Source organism: Cryptotermes secundus, unplaced genomic scaffold (genome assembly GCF_002891405.2).
Source record: "Cryptotermes secundus unplaced genomic scaffold, Csec_1.0 scaffold954, whole genome shotgun sequence".
Lineage (NCBI taxonomy): Eukaryota > Metazoa > Arthropoda > Insecta > Blattodea > Kalotermitidae > Cryptotermes > Cryptotermes secundus.
This window is the reverse complement of record NW_019727792.1, coordinates 43,735-67,315: the sequence shown is the minus strand read 5'-3', so window position 1 is coordinate 67,315 and position 23,581 is coordinate 43,735. Positions and strand designations below refer to the sequence as shown.

The 23,581-nt window shown below is 39.9% G+C and overlaps 1 protein-coding gene across 1 annotated transcript; it reads right to left on the bottom strand.

The window, feature by feature from the left end:
* Positions 1-731: 731 nt before the first annotated feature.
* On the bottom strand, positions 732-22,585 carry LOC111865031 (adenylate kinase isoenzyme 1). The gene is made up of 7 exons (XM_023852733.2): positions 22,387-22,585; positions 14,732-14,849; positions 10,569-10,644; positions 8,452-8,615; positions 4,829-4,945; positions 3,333-3,518; positions 732-1,843 (listed from the first exon to the last, which is right to left on the bottom strand). The coding sequence occupies exons 2-7, from the start codon at positions 14,732-14,734 to the stop codon at positions 1,760-1,762; spliced, it is 630 nt and encodes a 209-aa protein (XP_023708501.1). The 5' UTR covers positions 14,735-14,849; positions 22,387-22,585; the 3' UTR covers positions 732-1,759.
* Between the last annotated feature and the right edge of the window lie 996 nt (positions 22,586-23,581).

Below are 23,581 nucleotides of genomic sequence, written 5' to 3'. Positions count from 1 at the left end.
TGTAGCCTCGATCGGACAATACGGAAAACGGCCACGTAATAGGCACCCTTGTTGCCTGGCGCTGTGTTGCTAGTAACGCTAGCGGAAGTAACCGCTGTTACTACCGTAACAATCCTGTTGCGTCACCGTTACGTTACCGTGCGGAGGAGGGGGAGGGGAGCGCTGACTCACCCGCCGCGTCACTGCTGGTGGGGGGGGTTCTCCTTTGCGCAACATGTCACAATATGAATAAACCTTATTGTCATTACGAGGCTCTGTGAAATTGAACATTTATATCTTATTTGACGTGTAATTTGACTTTGGGATGATTTGACATCGACTATTCCATACTTTAGTAACAATACAATGTATTTATATGTAGAATGTTTGTTGCTTAATATTCTAATAATTTTCAATATATTTCTAAAAGATTCAACTGTGTTTGGAATTTTCCACTGACAATTACTGTATATAATATTCTATTGGGATATTTGGTAGAAGGTGAAGTAACACGTTTTATTGAAGTGATATACCTCTATTAAAAGTGTTAACATACAACATCAGTTCCATGAAGATATACACCAAATATGTAGAACATGAGATGTTAAAATTTCTCATGCAACATGAAAGTACCTCCATTCTGCACACACTGGCAGATTCACCAGTGGAGAGGGTACATTAAAAGTTCAGCCCGGTTGCATTCATGCAGAATAAGTTCATAATATACAGTTTCATATAATACAACACAACAAGAAGTACCTTTGTATTTATTGCTATTTTTCTTGCTGAGTGCAATAATGTGAATACATTCATACGGATAGAAGTAAAAGTTCATATAGGAATACAATCAGTTGAAGCTTTTAACTGGATTATGGTTTTGAGATAGTTAAACCTTGGGCCTCCATTCAAAGCAATAATCTTGGTGTTTTGCTGAGTTCTGTTGTTTTTACAAGCAAATATTTATTGCATATTTAATTGGAACAGCGTAAAAATTTTCATCTTAAATTTAGTTGATATCGAATAGAGAAATGTGGTACTCCAAATTAAAGTAATTATCAAATATCTTTTTATATTTTATATTATACTAAGGCAGTCCGGAAAGTAAAGATGGTTTGTGCATAGCATAACGTGGGTAGCCATGAAGGCGTGAAGAAGATTGTTAAAGAATAGTTCATTGGACGGTGGCAGATTCTGCGATGCAGGCTTACAGAAACTCCTCATATGATAGATATATGTACTATGCCTGAATCTTGATGAGGATTATGTAAACGAATGATTTAAAGTCTGCAGCAATGACATAAAATACAATTTTTTAATTAATTTATTTTTAAATCAAGAAACAATCTTTACTTTCTGGATGACCTGCGTGCATTCTATCTTAAATATTTATGAGCCAAATATTTTTTTTTTTGCTTTAGACAGCCGTTTAAATCGAGACCTATTTAAAGTCTGTACATACACCTAATTTATTTCGGGCAGGAGACCTCATGCAGACGAAATTGAATATTTTACTCTAGAACAAAATTAGGCCTGTGTATATTAGAATGAATTGAATGGTGTGAAGTGTATTTAATAAATACAAGTGAACTCACTTTAAAAATTGAGTGTTATTATGTTTCACCTCCCTACACATTTGTTTTTGACAACGTTATTTTAAAATGATGGCTGATTGTTTTCGTTTCTCAGTTTCTAGTGCGTAAAATTATTTTCGGAAAGCCACAAATTGGTATCATCATATTTATAAAACTCCCAGCGTCGTTGTTGGGCGTCTCTTCATTTCTTAAAAGCCATTTATGTTAGCCAGACTGTCCAGGCAAGCTTCAATATCTTTGAAGATTTCTGTTGGATCCCTTTCCGCATTTATCTGTAGGGAAAAACAAGATGGGACACAATTATTTTACCCTTAAAGAACTTGAAGTCGGATATAGCTTGTTACTGTTATAGTTTATTTAACCACACTTTATCGACTCAGTATTTTGATAACGTTGGATGGTAAGGAACTTGTGAATGTTGAAATGAGAGGGACGAAGAAGGAAGCTGTGCCTCACACGAAGGAACTGTAACAAATTTCTCCTGGCTAGAGTAAGAAGAAAATATAAGAGAAGCAGGACTGATGGTTTTCATTTCGAGATTCGAAGCGGACACATCAGAGTGCTTTTCAGTGTCGGAGTGAGCCCCAAGCGCATATGAATATGAGGACGTGAGGGGACTCTTAACCGTTTTGGGATCGAATCCCGGCTACTAAGTTCTGTCATACAACAGTCACGTAAAGGCGTAGAATAAATAACACGATATAAATAAATAATTTATACTATTTGAATACGACTGGAGCATGAGCTTGATCTCAGCTGACTAGTGTCAGAGGGAGTGCCAAATCCTTATGTATGATTTCAGTGGATTTGACTTGTCTTTGCACATGCTAATGCTGTAAGAGCCGATCACAGTGGCCGCAGGGTCCAAGGCATGGATTGTCTTTGCTCGCTCGAATATTGGGATCATGGGTTCGAATCCCACTCGAGGCATGGATGTCTATGTGCATTTATTCTGTGTTTGTGTTACTCTGTGTGTAGGTAGCGGCCTTGCTACGGACTGATCCCCCGTCTAAGGAGTTCTACTAACATTTTATATAGGATTAAGGAACTGAAAAGGCGGTCAAGGTCCAACAAAAGGCCATAGATAGATATAAATATAGATGGATGGACGGACCAACGTACAGACGGATAGGTAGATAGATAGATAGACAGACTGTAAGAACACAAAAAACAAGGCGTTTGACATTTTTTAATTATGCAGTTTTTTAAGGAATATTGTTGCAAGTTGAGATATTTTTTCTTCTCAGTCGGGAATTAAACTCCGATATCGGGCCCTTATTACTGATGTGACCGGACACAGTAACAAAAATTCATGCATGAAGTGTAAAGCCGTAGGATCGTGGCCTTCGTCAATGTAATTTTTTGAACTAATACCAAGAAACTTAATCAGAGAAAACAAAACTTGTCTGATATCGGAATAAGCCACAAACAGTGCTTAATATAAGGTAATTTTGATTTATTGGCCACATAATTTCAGAAATAAAAGTCAAAGAATTGCCCTACTGAATTTGTAAAACAAATGAGCATGAGTCAAAGTACATTCCTTTCGTCCCTAGTTCAATTCTTGTATAAGTTAAAATTGCCATATTCTATATACCTGTCTGGGGATCAGATTTTGCCACATTTCACTCAAGTCTTACAGAACCAAAGAGTTTTATATAGACGTCTCAAAGGATCAATGAAATGCGAAATGAAACCGGAAGTATATGCAGAGCGGAAACAGAAAGAAAGGCGGAAGGAGGAATGTAGCAGCTCACTCACCGTCTTACATTTGTTGGAGAAGTGTTCAATGACGGGTTTGCTGTGCTTGCTGAACGTGTCCAGGCGCTTCTTGATGGTCTCCTCGTTATCATCTACTCGCCCCGACGTTTGAGCTCGATGGAGTAGACGTTTCGTCATAGTTTCAGGGCTAACTTCGAAGTTGAGGATTATGGTGCATTCAGAAATCTGCAGGGGAAAATGGGAGCATATAGATTTGCTTCATTATGATTAACGGGGTGAATTAATATAATAATTATTGTAGGTGTATTCGAACCGCCTCTGTGGTATAGTGGTCAGCGTTCCTGACTATATATCCAGAGGTCCGTGTTTGATTCCCGGCGCTACCAAATTTTTTCTGAGAAGTAGTGGGTCTGGAACGGGGTCCACTTAGCCTCGTGAGGATAATTGAGGAGCTATTTCAAGGAAATAGCGGCTCCTGTCTATAAATCCGAAGTTAACGGCCGTGGGGATTCGTTGCGATGACCACGCGACACCCTCTATCCGCTAAAGTTGGCATTAACTTCGTCGACAAGCGGCGATCGCTCGGTCGGTATAGTTCGTTTATGGACAAAAATCGCGGAGTTTGTACGTGTATTTACGTCCCATAGTTCTTACGATTCCACGGGTTTGTAACACACAGATTTATTTTACGGAAATGAATAAACGTGGTATGTTTAGGTATTTTCTGTGACACTATAGTGACGTAGACATGTCAGCCTAGTTCTAAGCCTTTTATTATCTAGAAAGTAATGCACACTCTCTTGAGGGCAATATCCTCGGTTCACTGTAGGAAATCATAGACGTAGGCACACGTGTCTTATGTATGAAATTACGAACAGGGAATAATTTCATATCTGTTTCTAGAACAATTAGATAGAACTTTATGTAGAAGGTATTCATCGTTGCTTTATGATCTGATTGATTTATTATTATATATAATTCATTTTTTCAGGAACTGTGTTATTCTTGAAAGGGTTGGAACTTGCAGTCATGCATAATTATATATACTGTTCAGAACACCGGCCACACAGTATATTTTCANGGATAGTCTCTTTCCAAAAACAGAAGATCGCATTAAGTGGAGAAACTGTTTTGGAAGAGACTGTGGACCTGTCGTCTGACAGATTACTGATGATGATGATGATGATGATGTAGCTGTTCTGGAAAGAAACTCATATGCAGGTGAAATACAGAATGACCCAGAAGTCAGTGGAACGGTTAGTAAAATGTGCGTTAAAATACATTAGAAATTTTATCGTTACTTACTGAATTTACATAAATTGTTCGAAATGAGATCCTCCATGTCCAATGTACAGCTCAACGCTGTGATACTGTTCTACAGATTGACTGGCAGGTTTAGAACTGAATATTTCCGTTAATACGAAGGAATATTTTAGGTTAATTGACTTTTATGCCTCTGTACTTTTGCTATCTACGTTAAGCGTGAACACAGACTGAAAAGGGCCGTCCAATCGTTCTTGCACGCCATCACTTACTTGCTTCTCGAATGTGAGGCCCTGTTCCAGTTCTCGTGGGTAGCCGTCGATAAGGAAGCCTTTTGACGAAGTTACATTGGCAAGCATGGCTTCCGCAAGGAGTCCCAGAACTGCGTCCTGTAACGGAGATGGAGTAAGCATACACGCTCTTAAATGAAAACAGGAAGAAACGTCTTCAGTTGAATCTGCTCTCGAAGAACGTGTCTTTTAGACACGCCATTTGTCATGTATACTTCCTTGGCCTTGATCTTCATTGTATCCGGTACCTTAAATTTATGTGAGTTGTAGCTCAACACGACCTATCGCAGTGGCCGCGCGGTATAAATCATGAAGTCTTCTTACACCAGGCATGGATATTTGTGTATGTGTTTATTCTGTGTGTGTGTAGCGGGTTTGCGACGGACTGATCACTCGTCCAAGGAGTCCTACCGTCTGTGAAAAAAAGATTATGAAACTGAAGAAGAGGTCAGGGTCCAACAAAGGGCTGTAGAGCCATTGACAAATGAATGAATAGGTGAATGTTATAAAGCAAAACAATGTGGTTCCTATATGCTGTGACGTTATGATTGTATCCAGAGCAAAATATTGCGATTTCATTTTTCTTTCGTTTTTAGGCATTTTTTTTTTACAAAATAAAGGAAAGAAAGGAAAGAACGACGTGTGTGAATGCGATGTTTGTCCTTCTGTCTGTAATCTAGCATGAGAACCTAAACTGTTGAGCACTTTTTCTTATTTCACACTGGAGACATCCACTAAAAGTTGTCGTATAATTCCGATTTTCAGCCATACTGATCCATAACGAAGACAGATGCATAGCTTTAGATGGCCGGTCTTTCTTTTAGCCCTATTACCTGATTACATAAGGGCACAAGTAAACTTCCTTCTGCGTAAACCGTTAATATTTTTTTTGGTGAAATTTGGTAAGAGAGACCTTTGCATAGCCTAAGTCAGTCATTTTGATTTTTATTGCTCAACACATATATTTGTGAAATCCATCTTCTGTTGTCTTCCAAGATGAACGCTTAATTAAGCTTAATTTATTGAGTTGTGTTCCCGTATACGTAGATTTGTGCCCACATAGCACAGAGATGTGCAGATTTACAGACAATTTCTTTTCATCTGACCCCTTTCAGCCATTAAGTTACTTCAGAAATAATTTTATATGCGAAGGGTCCAGAGAACCTAATTCCTGGTAGCCGAAGGGCAAACTGTATTTAACGTTCACTTAACATCAGAATTTGATATTTGTCGTCAGTCTTACTAATGCAGTTTTTGTAGTTGTGTCGACGGTTTTGTCTACTGCCATGCTGTCACGTGTTCATTCACAATTTCACTATATATACAGCATGAGGCAGTAGCCGCGAAACCATCGAAACACTACGAAATTTGCTGTCATAAGTCTGACAGTACCCTCCAAAGGTGTCTCCACCTTGTCGTGGGGCTTGCGTGACTCTGACCCGGAGAGCTATGCCGGAGGTACGTGTAGTTTAACTGCCGGTAGGGTCANGGAGAGCGATGCCGGAGGTGCGTTTAGTTTAACGGCCGGGAGGGTCACCCATGCCGGGGGGGGGGGAGAAAAAAAAAGGGTAGAGTCCAGACTAAGAGAGATACCTTGGTCCTCCAGTTTGGAGGAATTTTGTTCAGAAACCTAACAACCAGCCTCGGATAAGTGGAACATATGAGAAACGAATTAAGCAAAGGACAAGGAGCAATGATATTACAATGGCAACTTGGAATGTACGCACGATGCTGCACCCCGGAAAGATGCAGGAAGTAGCCCAAGAAATGTTACACTACAAAATTAACATTATCGCAAGATGGCAAGGAACCGGCAGAATAGATGAAACAGAATTTACTATAATGTACAGTGCGTCACAAGAAGGAACCGTTCAGTTTGGAACAGGGTTTATGATAACAAGAAAAATAAAAGAAAGTATGCTGGAATACGAAACAATTACTGATAGAATCTGTAAGTTAAGAACGAAAGGAGATATAGCAATATTATAATAATATCAGTGCATGCCCAACGGAAGATAAAGAAGGAAGAGAGAAAGAAGAGTTCTGTGAATGTTTAGAGGGAACCTATCATAAAATTCAGAAGTACGATTTAGTAATAATAATGGGAGACTTCAACGCAAGGATAGGGAGAGAAGAGTATCAAAATAAAGCGGCAGGAAAATACACAATACACGATATCAGTAATGAAAACGGTAACTCACTAGGACAGTTTGGTACCAGAAATGGATTGAAGATAAAAAGCACAACATTTCCGCAAAAAATTGTACACCCAGGAACATGGAAAATGCCAGGATCAAATGAAGTTAACGAAATAGACCATGTGCTGGTGCCGTCAAGACAGCAGACGTGAAGAGCAGCAGAGGACCAAACTGTGGTTACTTGGTTACTTGGTCAAAATTAGAGTAAGAGGAAGAATTGCCAGTGTACAGAAGTTGGAAGGAATGAAGCCAAAGAAGTGGGATGTACACAACTACAGGAAAACAAGGAAATAAAATAAGAACATCAGAGGAAAATTGAAGAGAAAATAAGAGAATGCAAAGAAGAAGGAAACGTAGAGGAAAATGGGAAGAGGATAGGAAAGGTAATAAAGGAAGTAACAGATGGGACAGTGGGCAAAGAAGGAAATCAACGTCATAATGTATGGTTCGATGAAGAGTGCGCAAAAGTAATATCAGAGAAGAACGGTGTTAGAAAAGGAATGCTACAAGAAGAAACAAGAGCAAACTGTGAAATATATCAAGAATTAAGAAGGAAAGCAAATTAGAACACGTAAGAAGAAGAAAAAGGAAAGAATGAGGAAACAGTTAGAGGACGTAAATAAATTTAAAGATCAGAATTAGAGAAGAGAATTTTACAGGGCAATAGATAAACTAAAAAGAGGATTTCAACCAAGAAGTAGAAACAAAGACCGTGAAATAATAAGAGAAGAAGGGAAAGTACTACAGCGATGTGAAGAATACTTAAAAAACTACTAAACATCGAAAAAGAAAATGAAGAAAGGGAAAGGAATGAAAACAAACAAGAAGAAATAAGAACAGGAAGAACAACAACAGACGAAGAAGACGAAGAGGTAAATACAGCAACACGTGAGGAAACAGGAGAACGTATTCAAAAAACAAAGAATAATAAAGCACCAGGAGAAGACGGTACAACAGCAGAATTGAGCTCTTGTGAACATATTACTTGCCGGTCACGGTAGCCGAGCGGTCTAAGGCATGCACAGTCTTCGCTCGCTCGGAAGCCGGGATCGTGGGTTCGAATCCCACTCAGGGCATGGATGTTTATTGTGCGTTTTTCTGTGTTTGTGTACAAGTAGAGACCTTGCAACGAGCTGATCACCCGCCCAAGGAGTCCTACCGAATGGGTAAGATCTAGAAAAACCGAAGTGAACGGAGAAGTTCATGGAGGTAGGCCTAGGCCCACTGGGGCTGTAGTGCCAAAGGGGGGGGGACATATTACTTATCCTACGGTTTCCATAAAAATGCTGGGAATTTCTTAACAAACTGAGTAACTATTAGCTTTTCAAGAAGGATTCTGCTTGATGGAGTTAGTATACTAGGAGGAGATGTCCAGGAAATTTAAACGTAACAGCTAATTGCACCTACCAGAGGTACGAGTTCACCCTGTTCCATAATGGCGTTGAGTTTCTGTCCCCGCCCGGAGCCTGACTGTACCTCACTCCGCAGCAGGTCTCCTGTAGACAGGTGGGTGAAGCCATACTTTGCCACGATCTTGTCGCACTGTGTGCCTTTGCCGGAGCCTGGCCCACCTGTGTGTGACACATCGACAGACAGCGCTGACATCGCGACCTTAAAGGACCGTACAGATTGGTATGGATACCGCGAAAGTTACTAAACTACCAAGATCAGCGTGCATGTAGGCATGGGTATAAAAGCCACAAAAAAGTAAAAAGTAAAGCTATCCCTGTAACAGGCCGTTGAGGCACATAGGGTTGTGAGGTGTTGAGGTTCCCACATTCTCTCTAGACAATCGGCTCATGGATGGCGGTAAGGTTGTCAGCCTTACGCGCCGGCCGCCCTTTACACCCCAAGAATATTCCTGGTACTCATTTCTGTTAGAGGCTGAGTCGACCACAGGGCCATAGTGCGGCTGGAAGGATTAGGTAAATTGAAAAAAAAAATCAAACTATCTCATCGGGACTCGAACCCGCGACCTTCTGGCTTGTAGCATAGTGCCTCAACTAACTACGCTACCACGTGCCCCTAGGCATGGGTGTAGTCCTAAAAATAAAAATCGCGGGACGCTTTGGCACGCAGTTTCGGATTGAAACATATAGGTATGAATCGTGATATGAGGCCGGTCTTTTGTTAAGTAATGAAAGCTTTCCACCTTTTAAAGCAGAATTGTACCACAAAGAGCTCACGACACGCACACAGCCTAATTCAAGAGGCTCACGCTTACATCCCAGACAGAGCGGAAATTAAATAACCTATAATTAATTTTTGTATTTGACATAATTCTTTCTAAATACCACCAGAACGGCGTCCCGCATTAAAGAAAGCTTCGGGGAGCACTAGATCGACTAGAGCTCTGCTTATAGAGTTATAGTTATAAAAGAGAGAGAGAGAGAGATATGAGAAAAGTAGATGAAAAGGTCAGTTGTAAAACTTCTGAACATGGGAACTGGCTTTACAGCAAATATTTGAATTGGAAGAAGATGATGAATATTTTAAAGTGAAACACGTTAGTGGCATTGTAATTTTACATCAAAATATAATTTGTTAATACTGTAGAAACTGAGTTAAAGTTATACACTTTACGAAGAAGCATAGTCATAATCAGGTAACCTTGTCAACAAAGTGTGTTCACATAACTGACGAATATTGTCTTTGAAATTTCCGATAGGATAGTATGGAGAAATATTCTTTCACACTAAATGCACCCGCATGGCGGTGAGGCTTGCCCAGATGTCAGGTGTAAACGGGAGTAATGCCGATGTTGGGAATATGTGAAAAATTTATCACATTTTAGTAAAATTCTCAGTAATAATATGTAGTTATCGATCTTTTTGTAACAACATCCTATTTTAGAATTTCTTGATATTTGTAATATTTATTTTGCCATAATTAGACCTACGTCTAGGGCAAAAAATACACTGTGAATATAATTTATGAACATGTCATCTCGAATTTTGGATATTAAATGATCAGCGAATTTCTCAGAAGGACATCGTAGAGACCGTTTTATGTGCCCATATAATATGACAGTACCGTTTTATAAGACGACCAGGANAAGTGACAAGAAGACGAGGAAGAAGACGTAAGAAGATGCTGGATGACCTTGGGGACAGAAGAGGATACTGTCATTTGAAGGAGAAAGCTCTAGATCGCATTAAGTGGAGGAATTGTTTTGAAAGAGACTGTGGACCTGTCGTCTTGACAGATTACTGATGATGATGATGATGATGAATTAGACCTACGTCTAGGGCAAAAAATACACTGTGAATATAATTTATGAACATGTCATCTCGAATTTTGGATATTAAATGATCAGCGAATTTCTCAGAAGGACATCGTAGAGACCGTTTTATGTGCCCATATAATATGACAGTACCGTTTTATAAGACGACCAGGATGAGAAATTATGATGTGCGCATGTGCATAGCCAGTTCGCATGCTAACAGGAAGGAAACAGCTCTGTATGTACCCGTATGTACGTGTATGCGGTTTCGCAGTATATTCTAAACATGCAAGCTACTTACCCAGTACCCATATGATAGGCAGTTTTGATTCTCTAAGTGGAGTTAAGTCGTATTCCTTCCTTTCAAGTTGAGTAGCCTGAAAACAATGACAGCTCTACGTTAACTCTGAGGAGAGTTCATCCAATTACATTTGCGATAAAGCTGACGAGTTCTAATGGATGACATAAACGTACATGATATATGACCGGCTACAATGAGCATTACAGACAGCGTTTTATATATTCGAATATTGTCCATAAACTTAACATATTATTCATTATGATTAAATTCACCGTTTGGAATGAGGAAACATTTGCCGTTTTAAACTACTTTCCTAAAATAAGCATATGCGATCTCCACGCTGTCTGTGTATCCCTTCTATTACCTTTTGAATGCCTGAACTTAGCTTTATGAAAGTTGGTAAGTATATCATGCAACCTTAAGCCATCTTAACAGCGTGCTTCATAAATCTTTCCCATCAGTCTGTGTGTCTGTATGTGTACCTCCTATCTTTGCTAAGCAACGGCTCGATAAAACCGTTACCGCAGCAACGAATACACATGCAACAGTAGAAGAATTGTTGAACGCGTCGTCTTCTATACGGTTCATGTATCAAGGAAAACAGGCGGTTAGTTCTTCTCAGAACTTCTTGTTTAATATATCTTATGTAAGAACCTAAGTCTACACACAGCACATTAACGAATAAAATATTAGCTTAGTACTGGTGTAAATGAATTTTAAATTATAAGATTATTTGCTACGCCACGGATCACCAACTTTATGCCCACAGATAACTTTTTCCCCCCGGAAAAGATCTTTTGTGCCCGCTAGAGTTTCACAGTATTCATAATAATTTCGTAAGTGTTCGACTGCTAGTCATGAAGCGTCTGGAATTTGCATTGAATGAACGGAAACGTTTTCCAGCGTTGAGGATGAGCGTGTTATGCTCATATCGCATTGCTTGAGGGCTTCGTGTCTACATAATTGCAACATTTCACAGACCAAAAAAGTATTTTTTCTTTGGTACTTTATGTAAAATTGAGTGTACCGAATCACCACTTTGGGAAATGATATGATGGGTGAACACGAGGAGTACAGCTATTCATAGTTTAATTATTTACATTTACATCTTTTTCTATAAATACATTGGCTTCTACTAGTTGTCCCAGACAGATAACCCCTGCACTGTGCAACAATGGAAAGTAGTGAAGTATGCAGCATATGATACGTTGTTGACTGTATGTTTTTTAAAACCGTAGTCGCATTAGCTTTTAAAGAATTATGTTTCAACTAATTTTATTATAAAGGTAAAAGGTAAAGTTGTCCCTGTGCTTAACTAATTAAGCACTACGCCATGAAGGCGTATGGGGAAGTGGGTGTATAGATCTACGTTTTCTTGACCTCGGCACTAGATGGAGGTGAGTGGTCAGCTTCACGCTCAGGTCACTTTACCCCCGGGGAAATATCTCCGGTACCCATTGGATAGGAAGCTGTGGGGAGGGCCCCAGAGCCGGTCAGGACGATGTGGATGAGAGAGAATTCTTGACCATACTCGGACTCGAACTCGGACCCCTCGGTCGTCCAGCTCGTAGCCAGTCGCTATACCGACTGCGCTATCCCGGCTCCAATACGTGTATTACATGTGACAAAATAAAATGTTTTATAACTTAATATTGCATTAAATTCACAATACTTTCATTCTGTTTTATTTGTTTGAGTTTTATTTGCCATGTCATGATCGGAGCGTTTGGTTACGGAGTTCAAACAGGAAAGTTAATCATTATCTGAGCTTTGTATGTCGTTGTGGTAAGTAAAGTAAAAGGTAAAGCTATCCCTGTACCAGGCCGTGAAGGCCCATACGGTTGTGAGACGTTGAGGGTCACACATTGTCTAGACAATCGGCTCATAGATGGCGATGATTTAAGAACCACTGTTTACAAACTAATGCTTCCGCTAGCTGAATGAGTAGCGAGATGTGAAAAAGCCGGCCATTCCTCTGAAAGCATTTTCATGCAGTTCTACGATATATTATAATATTTGAGAATGCAGATGAGTTACAGTATTCTCCAGTCATTGCTTTTCAGGTTACAGTCATTAACTTCAAGACGGTTTGGCTGGAGCAAAACGAAACATTGCATTCTGGTGAACATGAGGCTATAAGAAAGTAAAGTAAAAACCAAAGAAAGTTGGAGCAGACTTATACTTGCTTATTGAGCTGAGCCCTTCTTGAGGAGCCGCCAAATCTGCAGCTATTCAAGAATTTCTCAGCATTTTATGGAAACCCGAGTGTTCATTACCGTGTTCGCAAGAGCCCTCCACTGGTCCCTATCCTGAGCCAGATCAATCCAGTCCATACCATCCCATCCTATCTCTGTAAGATCCATTTTATATTGTCCACTCGCCTACGCCTTGGTCTTCCCAGTGGCCTCTTTCCTTCTGGTTTTCCCACCAATATCCTATACGCATTCCTCGTCTCCCCCATTCTTGCTACATGCCCTGCCCACATCATCCTCCTTGACGTGATCATTCTAATTATACTTGGAGAAGAGTAGAAGTTATGCAGAGTTATATCACATTTATGTACTTGATTAGTTATCTGGAATTCTTCTACTGTCGCATTGTTTAAGACATTGCTTAACTGTAAGAATTTGCATTTCTGATATTGAAAATACCTTTTGAGATTAAGAAATACGAAGTTCTAAGTCATCGTTTGTGTCTCATAAAAACCTTATTACAAAAGAAATCTGATAGAAATGTCAGCAGAAATGTGTTCCTTTGAACCACAACAGCTGTGCCATTGTGTCCTACGAGTGAGGTAGAATAAAAAGGATAATTTAAATCTTTAATTTCTTATGAAATTTACTGGGAAATAATCAAAACATCAGCATGCCAGAAGGTTAAAATATATTGCGTTTCGTGTAAACATTTGGTCCAGCAAAATATATTAATATGTTTGAAGGCTTAAGACAAAAACAAAATCTATCCTTCACATCACATGTAAATATTTTGTTAACTTGCTCTGTTGCAAATTTGTTTGTCTCACAGTGGAGCCACCTTCAGGGTTCGGAAATAAATTACAGTTGATATTTTCATTTAAAGACTTGTAGTTTGTAGGATCTGATTTCCAGAGTTTACTCTTTAAAACTTGATATTTAAAGCAGAAAATAAAATAAGTACTTTAATTTGGAACGCATTAATTCGTTACAGAAACTGACATGAGTTAATTTGTTCATAAGAATCTTACATACAATTACGAATTGCATACTTTTAATATTCATTTGCAGTAGTTGTTGGTAGAGAGTGCGTTCCGAGTAATCAAGTGTGTTGAATAAAAAAAGATTGTAATTTCTCTTTAATTAATTTTATACCTAATGCGTAGTGTTAAAAAGTTTAAGTTTTATTTTTTAGTTCACTTAGTTGTGGGTGGAGTCCAGTTGGGTCCACTCGGCACGGCGGCCACTGATTGGCCTATTGTACCTGCCCCGGGTGATTATGATGATGGAGAATTTGGTGGAATGAAGATTGGCAGGGGAAACCGAAGTATACTCGGACAAAGCCTGCCCCAGCGCCACTTTGTCCACCACAGATCCCACTTGACCAGACCGGATATCGAACCCGGGCCGCCGCGGTGGGAAGCTAGCGACTAACTGCTTGAGCTGTGGCACGGCCCTTTCAAGTTTAAGCTTAATTAATATTTAGAAAATGTTTAAGTAATTTTTTTATAAATGAAAAAAATTTAATAAATATATCAGTTACTCTATCCCTTTATCGTCGAGAAAGTTTTCTGAACTAACTCGACTTACTCACCAGACACAAATTAATAACTTTGCTTCGGAATATCATACATACTGTTGGTTTGAATTGCTTATGATACACTGCTGTTTTTCCATTTCCTACTTTGTCTTTGCTTGAACATCTAAAGAGGGCAGGATAAAGAGAAATGTTCTGGTAGAATACAAGGCACAGGTTTCAAATCAAAAAGTGAAAATTATTTCACGGCTTCGAAATTGAAAATTTGGCTGATACAATATTTTGCTTCTCTTAACTAAAGTTTTATAATCTTGGCATATTAAAGACACTTAATGAATACCCAGTATCGAAATGTGTTTGCTATGAGTGAATACTACGTTTTTATTCTTTGAACTTAAACGATTTGAACCACGTGACAATAAATGAATACTTACCATAATATATCAAGTCGTGTTTGATTTTCTTGACGTGCAGTGTATGCGTTTCACCTTTCACTTTCCGAACTTTAATGTGCACTGATCCTAGAATCTCGAGTGCTTGATCCTGATGTTACTATAGGGAATATAAGCAAAATACTAGTAAAAATAAAGCTGGGATGCCAGCGAGCTATATTTGCCGCGGCAGTTGGCAGGATCGCATAATGAAAGGCTAGATTGTGTCAAGGCTGAGGCGCACTCTATGGAAATAATGAAACAAGAATGTCGTAAGAGTGTTGGATGTGGTGAGCCAGACAAGAATTGGGACGCGCGGGAGCAACGGTGCAGGTTCCTAAGCTGAGTGCATATTTTTAGATAGACAGCTGTTGATATCACTAGCTCAGCGAAAGGAGATGCATGTGTCGAAAACTACTCAGTGTATTCACAAATGATATTTGAGAAAAACTGACAAGAAAATGCTCTACTGAAAATCCTTGTTGATATTTGATTTCGGGAAATAATAATTAAATTTGTTTAAAAACCAACGTATGTAATTAACCATAGATTTATGAAGTAGGGGGGGACACGCCGTAACGTAATGGTTGAGGCACTATGCTACAAGCCTGAAGGTCGCGGGTTCAAGTCTCGATGAGGTCATTGGATTTTTTTCAATTGAACTAATCCTGCTAGCCAGAATGTGGCCCTGGGGTCGACTCAGCCTCTAACAGAAATGAGTACTAGGAATTAATTAAATAATTTTCCTGTTACAGGGATAGCTTTACTTACTTACTTTTTTATGTGAGGCCGCGCCATAGCTCAAGCGGTTAGTCGCTGGCTTCCCACCGCGGCGGCCCGGGTTCGATCACGGGTCTGATCAAGTGGGATTTGTGGCGGACAAAGNGTTTTCTCCGAGTACTTCGGTTTCCCCTGCCAATCTTCTTTCCACCAATTGCTCCACAATCACCCTCACCTATCATCTGGGGCTGGTACAATAGGCCAGAAGTGGCCGCAGTACAAGGGACTTAGTCCCACCCCACCAGCAATACAAAAATAAAAAAAAAAAACTTTTTTATGTAGTAGGTCGCTGCTCACATTGGTCGCGCGATCTTCTGTTCTCAAACATTCAGATCGTGGGTTCGAATCCTACTCGATGTGTGGATGTATGCCTTTATTCTGTGTTTATATTACCCTGCATAGGTAGGGGCCTTGCGGCAGGCTGATCTCCCGTCCAAGGAATTCTACCGACTGTCTACAAAATTAGAAGAGACTGGAATGAAACGGTGGAAAACTCTCATGGATTCCCATGTTCCAGAGAGAGCAGTGGGAATGTTCGACTTTTATGGGCGTCTCCATTTCTTTTAACTTCACCAATTGAAACGTATTCTTTAATATCAACGAAGAAATATGTAGTCTATGTGCGTCGGGGTGGGTGAGGCATTCATCTCTCAAGACGCGCGTGCGTAGTATTGTGTCTATGGCAGTTGATTAGCCTGTCACATCAGTCACTCTCCTGTCTGAATGAATGCGAGACAATGTGCTTGTTGCTTGTTGCTTGTTGCTTGTTGCTTGCGCATTGCTTACATACGTGTAGCAGGTCTTTGTTTCCGAAGTTAGAGGCAGCATGTTCCTACAGAACGTCAGTGGAGAACTTCAAATTCAACTAAGAGATCATAAATTACCATTATTCATGCCTTAAAAGCATACGATAGAACGAAACGGGCCAAATTACGGACCAGTCTAAGCAGTTATAATGTACTGGTAAATTTACTGAATGCATTACAGTCATGTATGAGAGCGTATGTACTCTAATGGGGGGAGTGGAACACAAAATCGGCATGGGAACACGGTTAACAGTTATGATAAGGATGAGGACTGTTCCCACGGTCCATCTAGCCACATATAAACAGAGTGCCGGAGGAAGGAAGGTAGATGCTACCAAAGTAATATGCCCGGGAAATAAGAAATTTAGTAACTAAAAATTATTTGCTGACGTCAAAGTATTTTTGCGAAATAATGAATATGATGTGCAACAAAGACAGGCATATGTCATGACAATATCAAACAAGACCGTCTCTGTGTTCTAGTGGTCAGAGTTCCTGGCTACAGAACCAGAGGTTCCGGGTTCGATTCCCGGTGCTACCAGTTTTTCTGAGAAGTAGTGTGTCTGAAACGGGGTCCACTCAGCCTCGTGAGGATAACTGAGGAGTTACTTGATTGGAAAAGTGGCGACCCCGGTCTAGAAAACTGAGGTTAACGGCCGTGGGGATCCTTTGCGCTGACCACGCGTCACCCTCTATCCGCTTAAGTTGGAACTAACTTCGCCGACAAGCGGCGGTCGCTCGGTCGGTATAGTTCGCTTGCGGACTAAAGCCACGGAGTTTGTATATCAAACAACGGAACCAAAGCCGTGGAAAGGAACGGTGCATAAAATGAATAAGTATCTGTGTGAAAATTCTGAGAAATGTAATAAATAAAATGGAATTAAAAGAAGATTTTAAAAAGCCGTGAGATTGCGCGTTGTGCTTTTGTGTCGCGATGTATGGCAGAGGAACATGGGAACTAGAAGAGCGGAACAAGGAAACGATAAAATCATCTCAAATGACGTTCTTGAGGTAGGCGACAGGAGCTTTACTGACGGACAGAATCAGGAAAGAGGATATATAAGAATTTTGGAAACAGAAAATAGGAATATGGGAGAATAAATTGCTAAAAAAACGTGAAGCAGCATCTAGAGGGGCTGGGTTCTGAATGAATTTGATTACAGTCTTGCCGGAAGTCGTGGCCTATGACGTAAGAAAAGATAGTAGGAACAGTTCAGTTAGCTTCTGAACGGAACTTTGGCTCACACCTTGCAACGGTAGAAGAAGGCAAAGAGACAGCTCTGACTCATAGTAAGATAAAATTCCTCAATTCGATTGAAGAACACGAGGAAAACAACGACAGAACCGCGAGATCTGTCCGAGATTCGAATAGGAAACCTAAAAAATACAAGCCAGAGGAACTAATATGCTCTGTACTACTTTCAGGACAGTTAAATTTGAGATATATTTACTTCAATAGTCTCGCTTTCTATACATTTAGCCCAGCATTTTAAGTTAATATAGGTCTAAATTTAGATGCATTTGAAAAATAGCACTTTCTTTATGTCTACCATTATTCTTCGTTAATTTTGTTTAAAATTTGCAGTTGAACTTACTCGTATTTTTGCCTCTTCACTGGTACACCATATTTACTTTTTGAAATGAATAGACTGATTTTTAACCCGAAAGAAATAGACCGAAATAAAAATGTTGAATATTACCATGATTCACTGGTCTTACTATGCAAGGAGAAAGAAAAGCCAATGCAGTCACAGGGCTACCAACAACACGCCAATGTACCGAATACACTGCACTAACGGCCTTGGCCTAGTGACACTGGCCCATCGATTTCTGACTATCTCCGTCCCTTTCTCGCACGTATTTGAGCCTTTTCACGGGTTTCATATAGACATAATGCCTTTTTATATGACAGTAATTCAGGCCTGTCTAGCGATTCCTCTAGATGCAGACTTTTCGATAATTTTGGGGCGATTATAATCGAAGGGTGTTATAGAACTAATCACGAGAGGCCACTTTGCATATATGGCCTCTTTACCTAACTAATATCTCTAATTAATTTCCTCTACACGAGTGATATTTCCTGTCATAAAATATTGTCACGTATATGAATGACCGTAGACGGGGATTGGATTGATAATTGGATTTATTGAACACTTACAGAAATTAACTAAAATATATATGTAGACATCTGCATGGTCTTTAGTCCGCAAGCGAACTATACCGACTGAGCGACCGCCGCTTGTCGGCGAAGTTAGTGCCAACTTACGCGGATAGAGGGTGTCGCGTGGTCAGTGCAACAGATCCCCACGGCAGTTAATCTCGGTTTTCTAGCCCGGAACCGCTACTTTTCCGTTTAACTAGCTACTCAATTATCTTCACGAGTCTGAGTGGACCCCGTAACAGACCCACTACTTCTCAGAAAATCTGGTAGTGCCGGGAAGCCAACCCGAGACCTCTGGATCTGTAGCCAGGAACTCTGACCACTAGACCACAGAGGCGGTCACTCCATAATACCGACCTACTGACTTAAATAAGAAGTTGTAAGGCGTCTGTCTGTTCCCAGAGAGTAACACTATTTTGTAGCATGAGGGACCGCTCTTTCGGTGTTCACGTGGCCCTCGGAGCTTTGTTCAGTGTTGTATGTCTGATAAGTGTAAAGCTTACATACCTAAGCATATAAATGTACATTTTNTCGCCTCCATCTTCAGGGTAGAAGGAAAAATATAAGAAATCCGCAAGCGAAGAGACCGTGAGAACCGGTAAAAGCCTGCTTTTACCCTGAAGATGGAGGCGATACGTTCCTCCGAAACGTCGGTTAACACCACATATATACGGTGCCAAATCCCAGAAGACTGCTTTCTTCAATGTGATGATTGTGAGAAATACGTCTTTAAAATTTGATTTATGAAGCTGGTAACTAATAAATTGTTATTAACTGAACCTGCGAAGTTTCGTATTCGATGAACATAAATAGGCAGCATGTGTTACGTAACTATTTTTTGTACCGGAAATACTAATACGGCCAGTACACAACATGTTGTTTTCATGTTTAACTATTTCATAATTCAGGGACAATCTTATGTGATGTAGGAAATTAATCGTAAAATTTCAGGCCTGTGTGTTTTCCATTTATAAGTTCAACTGTAATGTTCGGATGGTAAGATTTGAAGAAGTGTGCATAATCATATCTACAGAATAAACTGTCTTTGTTTATTATTTATCTCTCGTATTTATGGTAATTATTCATTTTGAAGCACAGATCAACGAAATTTTAGTCTTCAGTCCGTTCTGAAAAACTCTGACACGAGGTGGTCAGTACTTCTTACCGTTCAGCGGCCATTTCTGAACAAATTACCTAGCTCGAACTAACATTAAAATGGACGCCATATAATAGTTGTATTTAAACATGCTTGTTCAAACTCTTTTTATTCTCCTTTGTATTTAATTAGATATATCTGACATTGTTCCATCGAAAATAAGCAGATCTTTCCTCAACAGCTGAAGATTTATTGCCTCCGAGTCTTCGGGTACATTGAAAGAAAATTTGTTTTGCTAGACATGCCAGTTATATGGTTTACAAGCACGCATAAAAGTCGTTTAGTTAATTTGGTTTTAGATAAAACATGCTGAAATAAATCAGGTCCTTCATAGTCAGTTATTTGGAACACGTGGCTAAACTACACTTCGACTTTAAACATGCTGACGCAATTAATAAGTTTACGTTCTGAAGCTTCGAAAATCAAACCTGGTCTCCAATCCTGAGTAGATTTTCTCTGGTTTCCCTTCAGGAGATTTATGTCATATACTTTAAGGCAATTAACCTCTGCACTTCTTATTGAACATAATCATAACATTCTTTCCTCCGCTTTACACATTTCAAAAATCGATACTGCCTCAATAAGGAGCTTAAGAGTCTATGAATGTTCTAATTCAAACCGAATATTATATATATTAATATCTATGCAGCGGATTCTCTCCAGTTTATGTCCAGTTATGTCCTTTGTCAATATCCTAAGCAACCCTCAACTCCACATCTTGTCGGATTTCTTTGTATATGACCATCACGTACAGTCGTGAAACGTAATTTTTGGCTCGTTCTCAACGAAAAGTTAGAAGTAAAGACAATACCAGACGCTGTGGAGGAAGCACACAAAAACCAGGAACATATGGCAGTCAAAAACTGAGAGTAGACCACGAACGTGAGGGGCAAGCTGCCGAGAAAAACACCTTGATACATTTACGAAAATGACGACACCCCGGGTGAGGTGAAATAATATGCAACAGAAAATTTTTAAGGATTTTATCTCGTTTTACTTAAAAAGAAGCCTACAGCGTGTGAGTTTAACACGAATTAAAACAGTGTAGGAGTTTTTAACACAGTTTTAGTAAAATATCTGTAACATAAAAACACCTGAGCCGGTCACGGTAGCCGAGCGGTCTAAGGCATGCACTGTCTCGCTCGCTCGGAAGCCGGGATCGTGGGTTCGAATCCCACTCAGGGCATGGATGTTTGTGTGCGTTTTTCTGTGTTTGTCTACAGGTAGAGGCCTTGCGACGAGCTGATCACCCGCCCAAGGAGTCCTACCGTATGTGTAAGATCTAGAAAAACCGAAGTGAACGGAGTTCATGGAGGTAGGCCTAGGCCCACTGGGGCTGTGGTACCAAGAAAAAAAAACACCTGAAGATGGCCGTTTGAGGCCGAAACATGTAGCATTGAAGTGTAGACTGTAAAGTGTTGCAGTTTTGACGGAAGACAAAGAATGGACGCCAATAAGAATATTGGCTTCGTCTTACCAGTCTACGAGTATCTGTTCATCTTGTACCAGTACGCGTTTCCATCATGAACAATTAAACATACCCTATTTAAAAGCCCCATATGCAGGACGTTTGTGTAAGACAGTATGAACTCTTTGATGGGATCCTGCGCTGGGAATGGTCAACTAATGTTTTAGGATTTTATTTCCTAAATATTCTACATTAGTATCGTAGTTAGGCTGATTCACTTCATATGTCGAATATTTTGCCTAATATTCACTGTTATGAGACATTTCACAACATATATTGGCTGAGAACAGCAAGTTAGCTAGTTTTTATCATGGAGTGAAAGGCTGTACCGTCATTTCTAAGACATTCTAATCCAGATTTTAAACTTAAATAGCTCTTATACAGCTCGGTTTATTCGACCCGACATTAGTCTGTGAGCATCTGCTCACGCTGGTTCCTCGCTCGCGGATTTTCTTTTTTCTTCTACCCTAAAGATGGAGGCGATACGATCGTCCGAAACGTCGGTTAACACAATATCTACACTGTGCCACATCCCAGAAGACGGCTTTCTTCACAGTCACTGCCGTGAAAACCTCAAATCTTAAATAGAATTATTGCATGAACATACGAATAAAAGTTAAAAAAGGTAAGGTTGTCCCAGTGCTTAATTAGTTAAGCACTATGTCATGGAGACATATGGGGGAGTGGAGGTATAGCTCCACCTTTCTTGACATCGTCACTGGATGGAGGTGAATGATCAGCTTCACACCCCAGCCTCTTTACCCTAGGGGAAAGAGCCTCCAGTACCCGCTGGATAAGAGGCTGGGTGGCCCCCAGAAGCTATCTGGACGCTGTGGAGAAGAGAAAAATCTTGTGATTTTCGATTAAAACGATGATTAGAGAGCTAGGTTATAATTAGAATTTTAGTCTAAATAACGTGTTTTAGGCTCAATTTTATATAAAATAATGTTCACAGTTATTAAATACGTAACTTATGATTGTCATTCTTGAACACACCGTCCTCAGACGGTAAACTGGTAAACTGGGAGTCGTAAAAAAGAGAAGCAATGTTATATATGGTAGTGTGTTATCATTCTTCATGCAGTTTACAAAATAGCGTAAAAATGAAACCTCAAAAGATATTTTCAAATTCAAAAACTAAATGAAGCTCAGAGCTTACAATGTTAGGATTAAAACTGCGCTTCATAAGAGCATGTGGTGCCGTGGAGTTATGTGTTGACAGTGCAAGGGAGGTGGATGGATAGGAAAAGACGATTTATATTGTGAGTCACGTGATTGTGTTGTCACCTGGAATACGCAAACGTATGAAAGAAGAGAAAGGAATAATCCTCCAGTCTTGACTTATGTCTCTTCAGAAGCAGAACGACAATATCAATGGCGATCACACGAAACAAATGACGACAATGTCAGTGATGAGCACACGGAACAGACGACGATCGCACCTGTGGGGGCAACAATGCGAAGATTTCCCCAGACTGCCGTTGCTGCTGTTGGCTGGAGCAGTGCTGATCAATATTTCGCTTGCGCAAACCACGACTGCCACTGCTGCCATCTGGCTGCGGAACAAGAAACTCAGCCAAGGAACATTTTTTTTATTTAATTTGGTTGCTAATTTACAATCTACTCTAGTGACAACAGAGTAATAAATAAATGTTTGAGTGTCGTACTAGCTTGTTGTAATTACCATCCACTGATGGTCTTCACGCGTCTCCTAGTTTAGGTCTTCCGGCTAACGGCGTTGGAGTCTCCTGTTCGCCAGGGGTTCAGCGGCGAGTTCATTTATTAGATAGTTGTCGTGGTCTACGATGCGATCTCTATATTTTGTGGCTTTTTTGTTGATGACTCCCTTTATGAAGGGTATTCCGAGATCTGCATGAAGGGTTTGATTGGATACCAACCATGGGGCGTTTGTTATTGAGCGTAGTATTTTTGACTGGAACGCTTGTAATACTTTCGTATTGGAGGGTTTACTGCATCTCCACAGTTCAATCCCATTTGTCCAGATGGGTTTTAATATGGTTTGTAGATTATAAGTTTATTTGCCATTGACAGTTGGGAGTTTTTGCCTAATAGCCAGTTCATATTTCTTGCCTTTCTTGTTAACTGCAGTTTCTTAGCTTGGATGTGAGCTTTCCATGTTAGTTTTTGGTCTAAGTGGAGTCCGAGGTACTTGACTTCGGATTTTTCTGGAATTGGTGCGTTGTTTATTGTAACTTGTGTACCGGATCATTTCATATACGAAACTACCACTTCCCTTTTTTCAAGATGCCTGTGTGATCTTCTGGTATTTTTGGGAGTGTTTTGTATTTTCAGGAATGCCAGCTGCTCTGAGCATAATGGACGATATGCGTGTGTTACACATGTTCGGTTTGCTCATCTCCAAACTTAGATTCGAACCCTGAATAAGAAACACGAATGAAGAGTTATATTGTCTGGGATATAACGCTGTGTAGTCCGTTGAAAGTAAACGACGTTTCGAAGG

Excerpts from the sequence above, each read along its gene's own strand:
- LOC111865031 (XM_023852733.2), bottom strand. Across the intron at positions 8,616-10,568 it reads GCCTATCATATGGGTACTGG|GTGGGCCAGGCTCCGGCAAA; the intron begins GTAAGTAGCTTG and ends TGTCACACACAG. Across the intron at positions 4,946-8,451 it reads AGGGTGAACTCGTACCTCTG|GACGCAGTTCTGGGACTCCT; the intron begins GTAGGTGCAATT and ends TCTCCGTTACAG.